Source organism: Vanessa tameamea, chromosome Z, assembly GCF_037043105.1.
Source record: "Vanessa tameamea isolate UH-Manoa-2023 chromosome Z, ilVanTame1 primary haplotype, whole genome shotgun sequence".
In the NCBI taxonomy this organism is placed as follows: Eukaryota; Metazoa; Arthropoda; class Insecta; order Lepidoptera; family Nymphalidae; genus Vanessa; species Vanessa tameamea.
This window is the reverse complement of record NC_087341.1, coordinates 2,941,748-2,957,711: the sequence shown is the minus strand read 5'-3', so window position 1 is coordinate 2,957,711 and position 15,964 is coordinate 2,941,748. Positions and strand designations below refer to the sequence as shown.

General features: G+C 31.6%; 1 protein-coding gene across 1 annotated transcript in view; it reads right to left on the bottom strand.

Annotated features, from left to right (window-relative positions):
- Positions 1 to 1,947: 1,947 nt before the first annotated feature.
- Positions 1,948 to 15,964, bottom strand: part of LOC113403864 (glutamate receptor 1-like) — a 229,725-nt gene continuing 215,708 nt past the window's right edge. The window contains exons 8-19 of the mRNA XM_026644486.2: positions 15,569 to 15,769; positions 13,330 to 13,437; positions 11,158 to 11,380; positions 10,099 to 10,193; positions 7,260 to 7,424; positions 6,673 to 6,807; positions 5,571 to 5,659; positions 5,310 to 5,460; positions 5,051 to 5,235; positions 4,801 to 4,903; positions 4,456 to 4,722; positions 1,948 to 2,108 (exon numbers count right to left, since the gene is read on the bottom strand). Of these exons, the coding sequence (XP_026500271.1) occupies positions 2,037 to 2,108; positions 4,456 to 4,722; positions 4,801 to 4,903; positions 5,051 to 5,235; positions 5,310 to 5,460; positions 5,571 to 5,659; positions 6,673 to 6,807; positions 7,260 to 7,424; positions 10,099 to 10,193; positions 11,158 to 11,380; positions 13,330 to 13,437; positions 15,569 to 15,769 (1,794 nt within the window). The 3' untranslated portion in view covers positions 1,948 to 2,036. The remainder of the gene's footprint in view (positions 2,109 to 4,455; positions 4,723 to 4,800; positions 4,904 to 5,050; positions 5,236 to 5,309; positions 5,461 to 5,570; positions 5,660 to 6,672; positions 6,808 to 7,259; positions 7,425 to 10,098; positions 10,194 to 11,157; positions 11,381 to 13,329; positions 13,438 to 15,568; positions 15,770 to 15,964) is intronic.

Below are 15,964 nucleotides of genomic sequence, written 5' to 3'. Positions count from 1 at the left end.
TTGGCACTTCTTTTTCATTAAATCGATCACAGAACTCGATTTCTTATCGTCTTCTGACGTTAAAAGAATCAAAATCCTAATGAATTTGAAGACCGAATATTCACATTGACCATTTCATATTATGTATCTCATTTGCCAAAAAATTTTATTAAAAAAAAAAAAAATTAACTACTATCAAACTCTATCAGGCTTAGCCAACTTAATTCTAAATTTAAAAAAATAAAAAAATCTTATAAACTGTAACGCCTTTTGTCTTTTATAAAGTTCCTTTGACATAATATAAAATATTGAGCAAATAAAAAAAAAGAAATGACTTTGACAGCTAATAAATTAGGATCTGACATATTACGATAATCTGTATCAATACTGTTTCGACAGAAGCTTTGTAGGACGGAAGCTTAATAATAATATCAATTAATAACTATGAGAGGTATAGTATAGTTTGAGAACTGAGTAGAATACAAGTTTTAAACAGGGACGACGAAATGAAACGCTCGATCGTTATACAATATCAATAGAGTCTCTTGATATGAGTTCCTTATGTAGTGCCTTTGGCAAATTCTCTTAATATATATATGTATATTAATATTAGAAAAAATCTTAATTAGGCTCGCGTTATGTATTATATACAATATCAGAAAGTCATTTTTAAATAAGGCCCGAGCCATATATATTTGGTTAATATGGAAGAATGTAAACACTTACTTAAAACGAACAGCATTTTATCATATATGTCTAAACTACCTAGTTCAAATAACCGAGAATTAGTTTAAGTCCAAGCGATGAGCGTAGGGTTTTTAAATTTTTAACATTTATTTAATTAAATCCTCATTCGTGTTTAATGTTGATTATATAGACCAACATAAGAGTCGAATCGTTGACATTGAATAATTTATGTAAACTTACGCTCAACTTCTGGACAATAATTAATCAATTACATAATATATAATAACATAAAATATTTAAATTTTAAGAAATAAATTTACATTTATTAACTCTATACAGCTACCAACTAACATCAACAATTAGATTTATTTAAATACAATCGACGTCTTAAGACTCTAAAGCATTAAAAGTTTTTCTAACCTAATGATAAAATTCATTTTTACCTATCACACAAGGGATGTATACATATTATATAATGTTAAATTACATACCGTATCATATAATTTAAAGAAAATAACGTCAGCAAAACTGTTAGACAAATATATATTTTTTTTATTCCGATAAAAACAGTAACAAGTTATATAATAATATATCAGGTCCCCGATCAATACATCGGGCACTAAAGAAGTCGAGAAGCGGTTAAAAAATTATCTATTTCAAAATACAACAGAAGAACATTGCTGACGTTACTATTAAAACAAGTCAATAACAAATTATCTTGACAATTAATTTTGCTTAACCCTTACTTGAACAGTTACAATTACGGAAATATACACATATATTTTGAATAATTGAAGTTTAACACTAAACACGTAATTTTAAAAGACCCTGATAATATCTACTCGGTAAGATCCGATGATTTGGAATGTAAGTGAATATCTATTCTTAACATTTAAAGTGAGACATCGATACAATATTACGATTATATGTTTGATTAAAGATAGATCCATTTTCAATCCAGTCCTGTTTCATAAATCCACGGTTCGACAATAATCCGTAATCAAAGCCGGTATCATCATTAATCATAAATCGGTTCGGGTTCGAATTTAAATATTTATTTTATTATTAAATCACGAGATAATAAGGATAGAATTTAATAAGGATACAATGTGTAAAAAATAAACAAAATTAAACAAGAAACATTTGAAAGCATCAATTAATTTAAGCAAGGGGTCATAATATTATAAAAATTAAATCATACGAAAAGTTGTTGTAGAATTAAAAAAAAAAAATAATAGAAATAAAATACGAAAATGATAAAAGGATATGTAGATCGTGATCAGCTGTATTTACAGCTGGTACAAATCAATTGGACTCGACAACCGACGAGCTTGGGACGCGCGACGCGAGGTGCCGCCCCGGGTTGCGGATCAGACTGGTGTGAAACTGGCATGCAACGAAGTCTCTTCCTGACCTGCAGCCTGACTAGACGAGGTGTAATACTGGAGAGCATATTTCTACGATAATTGATATGATACTTCTACTTAACATAGTTGGTCTTGTCTATAGCACCTAATTTTGATGGGGAGTGATAATACAATGTATTTAAAGTCGTGTTACCTGCGAATAGGATTATGATAAGTTAGTCACATTTTATAGAAATACGTCGCACAGATTTGAAACAACATTTATTTCATTGATACAATGTGACAGGTATTCAAGAGACTGACACGTTAGGTAACATCGCTTTGAACACATTGATATTTCAAAATGAATGAAAATACATGCCTTGGTTGAGAAGTTATGTCGTTTGAGCTTTGAGTAATTCCAATGTTAAAATCTGTTAAGTAATATTTTAGTAGATGATATTGTTAATGAATAAAATAATAAAAATATAGATGATCAAAATAAAATCAATAGCTTATTCAAGACATTTCTTACATAACAATAACAAAAATAGAAATAACTTAGAATAGCAAAATCGGGTAATTTGATACCATTTATGTCATCAAAGAGAACAATCGGAATCAGGATACTAGTGTAAAATTATCGTTTTAAGAATAAAATAATCTATTTGCAATTATATTGTCAAATCCAATAATAATACCACTGATGACTTACTTACGACAAACTGTCTATAAAAAACACTAGTAATTACAAACTATATCTACTATTTTGTTACGAGTTAGATATTTTACTGTAATCGATCAGTAAGATCGATTATGGTTTGATATCAATCGACAATATCCATTGGCCACCATCATTTACAACCGATAAGATGTTATGAATCGTTTACTAACTGATGACAACTACTTAGTAGTATCGACAACTGACGTTTACTTCCAACCACAAATGGAAGATCTAACTGTTAGCAACGCAAGTACTAGGAAGAAAGCTTTCTCGTAATAATTGTTAAAATGCAAACGGATTGGTTACCGACAATAACCGACACTATCTTGCTATTGTCTGGACGCTGCGAGACTGCGTCAGTGACAGGTCAGTGATCGAATGAACGATACAACTTTGTAGCGGTGTAGATGTTGAGATATTACCATTGTATATTAAGTGTTATTTTAAACTATATAATTATATCAAATCACAATAAATATTATAAATTAGTGCTCAATTAAGTTACGTTGTTATAACTGTATATCAACTGTTTATTCTAGCCGTTCAGTCTTGACCGATTGACAGACGTCAGGTGCACTAACAATGGTACTAATTTCAAATGTATTACGAATTGATTACTAACTGACAGCAACCGACAGTTGCAGTGTACTGATATGTAACCATAATTAATATCAGTCTGTATAGCAGGCAACTATCGGCAAGTTATCCATACGTCCAGTACTTGCAAGCCTTTGACGGTTAGTTATGGAGAAATAAAGCGACCCAATTATAGTATATTAAATAAAGAACACAAAAAAATCAAATGATTATACGCCTGATAAATAACTTTGATTTATTTTGAATATCGTTATGTAAGAATTGTTCTTTTTATAATTAAAACTTCGATAAGCTTTGAATGCTTTGTAATTTAAATGTGTACTGCTTTTATCGTTATGTGCGTAATATAAGTCTTATATTAAATCTTGGATCTTTCAATTCTTTGAGATAAATAAAATCTTGTACTAAATGATATAAATGAATTTAATAAAAGATAGAAGAAAGAGACCAGGTTGAAGAATTTCCAAGATTACAATATTGCAAGGCTATATATATACATATACTACGAAATATATAAAATATATCGCACCATTTTAGATCGTAGAAATAATTGAACAGAATTAAATTATGAATAAAAAAAAATATACGAAAAACATGTCAAATGAAAGTAAATTAGTATTCCTAATTATTATATTATCATATTAGTTCTTTACAAGATAATAAACGCTAGTAAACATTATTTTTTTATAAAGTTACAATAAGTTTCAAGATGTTCCAATACAAGCCATTAGTACGTCGAATTTCGAGTTATACTAAGTGTGCTTTAATTTTAATGTCATTTTTGATCTAAAAGAGTGCGAGAATTTTAATAAATCTTTTAATATTAGCAGTATTAGATAATGTGTGTCCAACTAAAATAACAAGCCATAAAGGAAGGAGTGCAATTTATAAAATAATTATTAATAATAATTTCAAATAAAAATGATTTTTAAGTGAAGTTACGTTTTAATATATTTTTAAGCGATGTGATATATTTGCAATTTTAATAATAAGGGAGTTATTTAAATTTAGTATTCAATCATATCTACTCGATCGATTTCAGTGAAATTTTATTTAACTATAATTCAAGATCCATGCGGCGTTTAAATAAATAATTAGCAGTTAATTGTTTCGAATGCTTACCCCAGTGTAAGAAGCATTATTCCACTCAAGTTGTTCCTGATCAAGTTCTTCTGGAGGTTCGTGTACTGGACTAATATTATTTACGCCAACATTACCAGCTGGCTTGGCTCTAAGGGCATTTCGCAGGGATATATTCGCTCGAGCAGCCGCATTTCTACCGTGCCTGATGAATTCGAGTAAAGCCACGCCAAGTGCCAAGCCCAAGCCTCCTATTAAAATATAAAATAGTCCAGCCACTTGAGTTAATGTTAACTCTTTACCGTGGACCTTGAAAAGAATATTTTTTTTAAAAAAAAGAACCAAACATACACGAAAATATGTTTTTTCATTAGTGTATCTTGTTACCTGACTATCAATAGAACACTTAGCATCGATAAACCATTTGCGCACGAGTTGTTGCAGTTCCCCCTCATTCCTAAGAGCCTGTAGAGCCAAATTCACTCCATCCCTAGAAAGAGATGCTTTAGAATACATATGTAAAACATTAAATACGCAAGTGTTATCATATAAGTCGCAATGCGTCGCAACAATCACAAGCAATTTAGATATTCGCTCAGAAAATTCGCTATGCAACTGTATAGCGAATATTGCCTACCGTAGTTTAGATCCTTTCGGAAAAGCAATAGCAAAATCCTTGACTCCAGATTGGGTAACGGAGACCAGCATTTCACATGGCTTCTTAACTTCATCACTCCCCAGAAAAGAATCTGTAGATATGAATCCCATCCATAAGTCTTCTTGGACTTGAGTGGTTGATTTTGGTGGTCGTTTAATATAATCCTGTAAAATGAAATAGTATAGTTGTCGAGGGACTTTTTTATACAGCTTAAAGATCTCGATTTTAGTAATCTTACCGCCGGGCATGTTGTCACTCTTGTATAGGTGTGAAGAGGCTCATTAATGCGAGTCATAGTCAGATAAGAAGCCATATTAGCGGTATAAATTGAGATTAGAATCAGTGCAAAGAAACACCAAACCACACTAACGATCCTCCCAGACAGAGACCTAAAAAGGCAAAAGAATTCATGAATCAAGAAACAAAATTTTCAATAATACTTGTACCCAAATCAATAATAATATATTTCGTACAATTAAATACTAAAATATACACTGACCTCGGGGTAATGTCGCTACCCTGTTGCATAAAGGAGCCAAGCGAAAACCATAGAGAATTCCAAAAGCTGAATTCATTTACGACCGTAGTCTGAAACATCCAAGACGTTTTGAATAAGAAATCGTCAAAGGATTTAACCATAACGTGGATAAAGCGAGACAGGAAACATCTAATACATATACATTGTTATGAAACTTTTCGTTTAAATTTTAGTTATTAAATTATCTGAAAATATGGGTTGAATTTATCAAGCTAACCTTCCATGGGCTAAAACTGCAACTGCAAGAAATAGCGAAAAAAACAAACAAGATAAACATAATTCAATTTTTTTTTAAATAATCTTTCACAGCTATTGGTACCGGTAATTTCAGAAATAAATTATCACACTCTGTATTACTGCGCCAGCCGAGAGTGTCGCTAATAAGGATCAGAGTTTAGAAGAAAATGACGTACAGCAGCCAATATACAGGCTGACTGTATTTAAAGCGATCTCGAGATAATATTAAAACCGAATATTTAATTGAATGATATAGAAACGAACCGTTTTTTTGTTATATGGATTTTAAAAAGAGCAAAAATCTTCTATAAAGTCTCAAGAAGAGTATAATTAAGTAGAGTTTTAGTGTTTAAAGAGCCTTAATTAAAATTTCATTCGTGAAGAAAAGGGGTAAGCGTCAGTAAAGATGTTTAACTTCTAGATAAAGGCTTTTGATGTATTTAAAAAGAAGACGATGTATGCATAATTTATATGTACGTTTCAATAGCTTGACGATTCCATTTAAAAATAACAGTTAAGAAAAAAAAAATGTCAGTAGAATTAACTAATTATAACAATTTATCTACTGTTATCATTTACACTTCCTTTTGGTTTCAAGCTAAGTATTTAAAATTCTGACTAATAATTCTACGAAATAGCCTGTTATATCATGATTGAACCTGCGGTTTTATTTATTCATTAATCTTACTTATATTTTCATTTTAATAGTATATGTACTTGATTAATTGCGTTAATGATTTTACAATCTCACAGATTTCTACGATCTATTATTCTAGACAGATATATTGGAACGAACATATTATAAAAATATAAAGTTTTTAGTTACCCTAGTTGTTGCAATTTCGTTGTTCTCGGTTGTATGAGAGTCGGTATAAGACATGACACGCCATTCATTCGGTGAAAACCTCGATACAACAAACAGACAGACGCTGACGCTAAAAATGCTGCCAAGGACGCAGAGCTAAAAACACAATATCAGCATAAGATACAGCTTCAAAGATAAATATTTTTAGTTTCATGAAAAAATCAAATGGGGTCGTCAAAATCAATCGTACTCGAATCAGAGAACGGTAAGTAAATATTGATAACTACAACTGGATCAATACTAATTCATATTTATAACCAGCTTAACGCCCGGCACTCATAGCAATGCCAGTGCATTTTGTTTGAAAACAATTATTCGATTCGAATCACACTTATTTTTATGTTGAACGAACTATGCCAGAAATCTTTACTCAAGTACTAACAACAATTGGAAAAATTGTATCCTATGGACACCGACAAGTACGTATCGAATACCATCATATGGTTCCGTATCGATATAATATAATTAATTATTATAATATTAAATATATTTGAATTTAATTTGTAAATGTAATAGATGAAAAATTATAAAAGTTTGTTGTATCTTACCCATATTTCCCTAGACAAGGGACGAAGGAAGCTAAAAATAGTTGCCATGTCTGACGAAGGATTCTTCTCGGTTTTCACATCAAACGATAAGAAGGGCTTGCTGAAGTCAATGATTTGTTCTCGTTCTACGTTTACGGTCAATGGTGCTATTACCAAATCCACCTCCTAGATAATTGAGAAATAATTTATTAACATAACTTGAGTGTTTCATTTCATTTATTCTTTGTATTGATTTTTCCAGCTTGTAAAGTAAGCGGGTTATTGATGTTACTGGCACAAGAGACATCTTATACGTCACACTTTGTACTTACAGTCCCATTGTCTGCAGCTTGTGTCGACTATCAGATATATTAGATCATCTAACGTGCTAAGACAACATTTTATTATTTAAAAAACTGTAAGAATACGAATGCATAGGTACTCAAAGCGATGTTGCCAAAGAGAACTGTATCGATCCTGAGAATATAAGAATTAATTAAAGATTTTCATGTGTTGCATAATTTTCTTAGAATTGCAATTTAAAATTAACATTCTACGTAATTCCTTTACTACGATAAATTAATACTTTTTATTAAATCATTAAATTTTGTGTTATCTTTTATTCTTAAACTCATTCAAAGGACAGACGCACTGAACTTTGAATGAGTTTATTAATAACAGTAGTTTTCATATCCATATTATTTCTGATATTCAAAAATATACACACACACAGTACATATTCTACGTATTTCCTCTATATTAAAATAAATAGGATTCCACAAAAAAGTGTGTAAACTTAGCCCATACTATTATTATTATTATTAAACTTAGTTATTGGTATTGCGACAATGCTGTATCACATTTACCAAAGCAGTATGTATTTTCTATATTACACTACCTACGCGTTCCTCTTATCAAATAAAGTAAACCTTAAAAGTACATGTTGTAATACAACTCAAACAAGGTAACACCGTGTAGACGTAACACGTTGCTTTGTACTCGCTCGTGTATAAAACGAGAGGAACTCAAATATCCTTCAGATATTAATATCTAACACGCAATAAAGGCTCTTGCGTCAAACGACAATATAAGAAGTCGTTTTATCCAAATAAAAAGGCCCAAGTCCTCACAGTTGCCCATCGATTGGAGATAGCGCAAATAGCAAATCTGAAAGCGCTCTTATGGAAATTTTCGTAGCGATATTCAGTGACACACTTCTAGACCGTCTTTGTGGTATATTTGACATTCGTTGCTGTTCTAGACACTAGATATGTAAAACATTATGACGTAGCTCCGATATCATTTCGGAAAAGAGCGATGTCTCGACAAATATATCGTTCAATAGACGGTATTATTTTATAGTTTATCTTTATCTTAGAAAGTTTATTAATTTAAACTGTTTACTTGTAACGTCTAAAATTTAGCGTGTGATTTAGTGTTTTAAGTTCGATAAACTGTTCAAGTCGAAAAATCAACAAAATAAAAAAATATCACACCAAATATAATATTAAAACACATTCTTTTATAAAATTGTTATATTTTCTAACATAAAATGAGGTGAGAGCCGTAAAATATGCTATATCTGATTACTTCAAATATAAGCCTAACCCCTATTTGTATATTTAATAAATAAACAACATACAAAAAATAATTTGACTGGAAGAAATTATTAAGGCTATATTCAAAATATTACTGCAAAATATTCATATTGAATGTCCATAAGGAAACTTATGGCCACACATCTTTAATATAGTTTTAGCAAATATCTTTTATGTATACACTCCTTTATATTAGTTCAAAGATTATGAATAGCAGTTCCGAAGTCTTTGTGAAGTAGTTTCGTAAATTCATGCAAATTCAATTCTTGTAAAAACTTAAGCCACCGCTCTCTGTAATACTGTTTAGCATTTCAATACTAATGGATTGGAGGTCATTGCTTATGGATGGTTTTAGTAAGCTTTCGAATTTGACATGTTCCAGAACATTCGGAACGGCGACGTTTCTTTTGTTACTTGGAAACTATTTTCAAATTACATTTGATATTAAAGATGACTTTAAAACTATTGATGTCCTAGGTACATCTTTACATAAAAATAAGAATTTAAGTAAGCCAAATATATTTTTTTATATTCGGATAATTTTTGTCATATCGACTAAATAGTATGTAGCCCCGTAAACCTTCATTTGCGTCGTAAATAAGAAAAAAAAAAAAAAAAAGTTATGAAACATTTAAATACTGATATATCTTGATACAAAATATTTCGATAAAGCCGTGGGAGGAGATGCCGCGAGCGCTAATAACGGTGCTCGAAGATATTTTTTCAAGAGCATTACGTATGAGGTATGTAACTTATAGATATGGACGATAAAGAAATGGTGCTGAAGATTTACGCTACGTGAGATCCTATAAAATTGGAAGCCTTTAACACACATACTGTCTAGTACATATACCGTGTATGCGAATATAAAATATCGACATTCAAAGGCTATATCGTAATATATCGAAAATAAATTTGATTTTGGAACTTGTATGTGTGAAAGTTACGATCAAACTTACATTTATTGTATTCCTGTCGTTGATATTTGGTAAGAGTTTGTTATATTTCAATAAATATTTTTGTTTTATTTTAAGATTAAAAATTCATATTATAAAACAAAAGATGGAGCGCGCTGAAAGTTATAGTGAAGCGATAAAAGCGAATACAAAATTAAAAGGAAATACAAATATACCGCAAAAGTGCTGTCATTTTGATTATTAATTAAAATTTTATGAATTAAGAAAAGACACGTCGTTCGTTCACTTTGATGATCCGCGTCACTCTGGTTGTTCTAATAATAAAATCAGTTTTAAAAGGTTTACCTTTCGTACGAGCTCTCCAACCAGGCCATCCCAACCTCCAATCATCTTCGGATTCTCGTTACCATAATTATTGTCCTTTACAAGTCGTATTTCAACTGTATGACAAGCAGAAGTGTATATTTAAAAATAGTGTGACAACAAAGTTTACTTGGATATAGGTTGTCATATCCATTTAAAATAAAATTTAATAAGTCGTTTTCAAGACGGCTAATACTTTGGTAATATGGCATATATTATATCTTGATATATGTATGCCTGCGATATATGTATATGTCACCGTAAAATTGTAAATACCGTTAGATTGTAATCTATCTCGCGAGACTGTGAACCATCGAAAGATTGTGAACCTTAACATACCGATTACAATTTAACGCATCTCTTTTCGGTAGATTATAATCTATCGAAGTCAATAGCAGTTAAATTATATAAACTCTGACAATGTTTTTTTTCTCGCTGGAAAAACTTACGTACCCCACGGATGGAAGTGGGGGTATGTGGGACGCGCCGGTGCCCTGGATGCCGAGTGCGCCCCGGAACTAAAAAACTAGCGGTACCCTCTCCGTCTTTCGGCGGGCGCCACGGGATCGCTTACGCATGCTACCGTTACAACACCTAGAGGGGATACAAACTCTGATCTAACCTAACCTAACCGAAATATTATGAATAATCGAAATTGTATATGTTTTATTGTAAGTTGAATAACCGTTCACAATCTTTCGACATTGTACAATTGCGCGATTATAGTCTAACGTTATTTAGAATTTTACGGTAATATATATACTGAAGATCGCAACTAGTACTAACTATGAACAATTTAACGCAAATATAAATTTTCCCATCTACGATCGAAGGATCAATAAGAGCTACATTTAAAATATTACAACAAACTATTAATATTGAATGTCTATAAGGAAACTTATGGCGAAACATCATATTTATATTAAATATACTTTAAAAAAAAAAACTCATTGTTTATTAATCATAGTTAATTTTAGTTACGTTGTTTTTGGACTTATAATTTTTTTTATTAGGAATCAGCATTAACATGGTCATACTTACACGTAATCTCCAACTTCTCCAGCACAAGGTAGGTGAGGTCTACACAGAATCCCTTGAATTGCGAATTATCGTTATCATAGTCGGTATTGCGTGAGATGTAAGGTTCTTCGATGATCGTCGCCACAATGTACGTCTTATTACGATCGTAATGTCCAAGCTCCTTCAAACCAGGTAGTTTACTAGAAATGGGGATCAGCCCCTTGTTGTCATACCAGGTTCCAATCTAAATAATATGGAAAACATACCAGTAAGAAAATGTAATAGTTTTAGTGTTATTACTTATTCAGATAGACATATTATTATTTTCTAAGTATATCTATATAATGTATGTTAACGATCAAAGTTTGTATATAACATTTATTATTCAATCACGATGATTTGCTCCTCTAAGTTTTTACCATGTTCTGCTGCGTTGACTCTTATGATAGTCGTCTCACGCACACTAAGACATCTTGTAACTCACAACGTCACTCATACTAATGCGTGCCGGTAATTTATCAAGGAGGGACGCGCCTTTACGAGTGGATAAACCTATATATGATACCTACTAAATAATAAATAAATATTGGACAACATCACATACATCTGTCTCTCTCTATCTCTGATCTCAATGTAAGTAGCTAAAGTACTTGTGTTATGGAAATTCAGAAGTAACGACGGTACCACAAACACCCAGACCCAAGACAACATAGAAAAATAATGTTTTTTTTCTACATCGACTCGGCCGGGAATCGAACCCGGGACCTCAGAGTAGCGTACCCATGAAAACCGGTGTACACACTACTCGACCACGGAGGTCGTCAAATCTAACTTAACTAACCTAACCTAAATCGATACTTCTTCCCTTATCGTAACTATATTGAGGCGTTTAATACTTATAAAAAAAAATAGAAACTTTTAGTAATGGTTGTATTATGACATTTTTATTTTTATGGTATAGGTTGGTGGACAAGCATACGGGGCACCTGATGGTAAGTGGTCACCACCGCATATAGACAATGGCGTTTTAAGAAATATTAACCATTCCTTACATCGCCAATGCACCACCAATCCTGGGAACAAAGATGTTATGTCCCTTGTGCCTGTAACACTGACTCAGTCACCCTTTAAACTGGAACACAACAATACTGAGTACTGTTGTTTCGCGGTAATATATCTGATGAGTGGCTGGTACCTACCCAGACGGGCTTGCACTAATCCCTACCACCAAGTAAAATTAATTTCAATAATATCATAATGAACTATCATTGAATTAAATATTTTTATAATATCTAATTTAAATATTATATCAATGGAACAAGGAGAAACGTAAACTGGTATAGCTTAGTCACCAATTTCAATATTCAAGTGAAACATAACGACGTGAAATGCTTTAAGGTGTTACCCTGAGTGCAGTGTGGAACAGTTTGTGGTTTCAGTGGAATCAGATTTGTACCACAATCCTATACTTAGTGATACTGGGCTTACAGAAGTAAAGTGTTTAAAAGGAAATGGACATTGAGAGGATTATTCTCATGTATTCACTGGAAATACGATTTTTCATGCCAATTTTATTTGAAATTAAATCTAATAGGCCAGTCAATAAAGCCCGTGAAGGTCAAGTAATTAGTATCAACTTTCTTTTTTGTTAATAACTTTTTTTGCACTAAACAAAAAAAGGTTGAAATTTTAATACAAGGTAAGTTATAATTATTTACACCTTCTGTCTAATTTTCAAACATCTAACAATCTTTTTCACAAAGTTATAAGCAAAAACGCTTTTCACCCTCTCAACCCCCTAGCGTTCATCCCAGAGGGTTGAAAATTTTAATTTGTTATTATTTTAACGTCCGAAACCACATATCAAAAAATCATAATGATACTAATTACTTGACCTTAACGGGCTTTATTGACTGGCCTATAAGGATTAAAAGAATATGGCTAAGCTTTCCAAGACGTGTTTCATCGGTTTTAATACTAAGTTCTAAACCAGGCAAGTAGTACTAAATTTTCCTATGCATAGTTTATGTTTATAATTAATTTCGTGAAGTTAACTTTATCTCGGCGGCAAAGGATAAACTCTTGATTTTGATTAAACACGAGACGTGTTGGATCAAATCAAAATGGCTGTTACTTTAATATATTTAAATTGTGATGAATTTAAGCTATTTGAAAAAATAATCTTCAATCTACCTTGACCAAATCTCTGTCCACAGTCATTTCCACAACTTGAAGTGTGAAGTTACGTCGGTGACCTGCTTCGTTGAATCGAATGAGACCAGTCAAGCCGTCCATCTCCGTCTGTAGGAAATAATACAAAATCTACATGCTTTAAATATGATCAGATATTTTTTACTTTCTTCAACATTTCTAATTCCTTACTTATATAATAGCCTTACTCGTCTTTACAGCATTTAAGCCGATCTATAATGTTTCCCTCGAGACAACATCTATGTTGATATAATTGGAAATGTAAATTATAATATTCATCTCTGATAGCCAAATACGAACAAATACAAATTTATTATGAAATTGTAGTGATTTTGTTCTATTAAAATAAAATTTAAAAAATACGTAAACTTTTTCAATAACGTTCGGTTTATGTAAAGCAATCGAACTAACGATGATGTATCATTGAATTACTAAACGAATCGACATTATTTCCATTCCGTTCCATTATTTAGCCTAAAACTAATTACACATGGTCGAACTTAATTAATCGTACTGTGAAAACAACCGCGCACTCTATATAAAAAAATGGACCAATACCCAACACCTGTGTAACCCCTGGTAATTTGAATCGAGTATTAGGCTGACTGATCACTGGATTTATAGCAATATACCATGATATTATTATAATTTAGAATATCGTAGTGTTCAGTAAATGTTTATATTATTATTCCTCTAAGCTATCAACAATGGCATATGATTTTGTAACATACTGTGTAAATTTTAAAAACATTTTTACGATATCACTTTCATAAAAGATAGTCTTTTTGAGTAAATAAATTTAGAATAAAATCGTGTTATAATGATTATTAAGTTTCCTATACTTTTTTTAAATCTACCTATCTTATCTTTAGTTATTAGATATTGATTAATAATTATAATATAATAATAGATTGTTGCATACAACAACTTAAATTTATGTAGTTGCATACAACAACCTAAATTTAAGATTAGACATAAGTTTGTACTAATAAAAGCTACCAACATTGCGATACACTGCGATGTATTAAGTGAATAAGCAGCCTCTTTTTTGATTCTGTTCTGTCTTGCAGGTTCACAAGCCGCCCCGATATCGATTTAGAAAAAATTGTTCACCGTATAAAATTTTCGGCTCTAACATATAATAATGTATGAAAGTAAAATATCATTTGCCATCTTTTGACGGTTCAGTTTCAGTTTCAGTTTCGTTCGAAATTGGAATTATATTTTGGAAGAATCGTTACTTCTGATGTAATCTAATAAAAACTTTTAATTTAATCTAATTCTTAATTTAAATATCATTTTCATTATAAATTAAATATGAACGCTGTATATATTTTTTAATTATTATATTTTAGTCTTTTGAATAATTCAACAACGCAATTCTTTGATATAACATAACACAAGGAACCGACAGGGGTATGTTGTTACTTGGTGGCAACTGGTGAAATATAAGATGTCCCATCGCATTCACAAAGGAAGGACAAAGGAAGCGAGAAATCTAACGTTAGCGTTGCGTCATTTTCATCTCGACGAAGCTCACGTAACGTAACGTTTCGTAATGCCGTTTTGGATTCGAATTTCTTATAGCAATAGCCATCCAAGTTACGATGAAATCACGAAAAGGTTGTACATTTCCGATTCGTCTTCCATAAAATATATTTTGTACGTAACTGTCGAACAATACAAAATGTATATTCGACTTTTTTACTCTGAAATAGCACACATCGATTGGAAAGCGTAATGAAGCATTCGCTCACAGTCATTGAATATATGAATTGGCATCATTCATTCGCATAAGCAATACGGAATTTTAAATGTCTCTCGAGGATAGAATACGTAAAATCAAATCGAATAACTTCGCCATGTAAAAATATAAATGCAATGCTGAAAATGAATTCTGATACTTATTCACAATAAGTATAGAAACATTTTTATATTAACACATATTTTTATATTTGCTTTAAAAATAATAAATCTGCATAATATTTTCAAATCTAAAAGTCATTGGAAATAACAATGCCTATAATGAAATGAAGCATATTTCTGTCTCTCTAATAAACGCTTTACTATTTATAAATAATAACTTTCAAGTAAGTAGTTTCCTTTTTTATAAATAAGCAATTATTAAAGCATAAATATTCGTAAAAAATGGAAACCTTGAAATAATGCTCCTCACGTTTATTAATAAGACAAAAACTGTTACGCGCTTGAAAATACGCACCCGTTTGATCATTCTGGAAATCCTTTCACCGAATTCGTAAGGGGCGATCTTATTGTTGGGGTTGCAATCGATGATTTTGCTGTTAGTTGTATTAGCGTTGCGCCTCATGGTGCCACGGAGGAAGTCGGGCTTTTTGCGGAGCAGGCGAAGGATGGAATCGATGAGCACTTGGACTGCATCATACATCAGAGCTGCTTGGGCCTGTTAATAAACATCAAATAATATATGTCAAAAATAAACAGGTTATTATAAAGTGCCGAGATGGCCCAGTGGTTAGAACGCGTGCATCTTAACCGATGATTTCGGGTTCAAACCCAGGCAGGCACCACTGAATTTTGATGTGCTTAATTTGTGTTTATAATTCATGTCGTGCTCGGCGGTGAAGGAAAACATCGT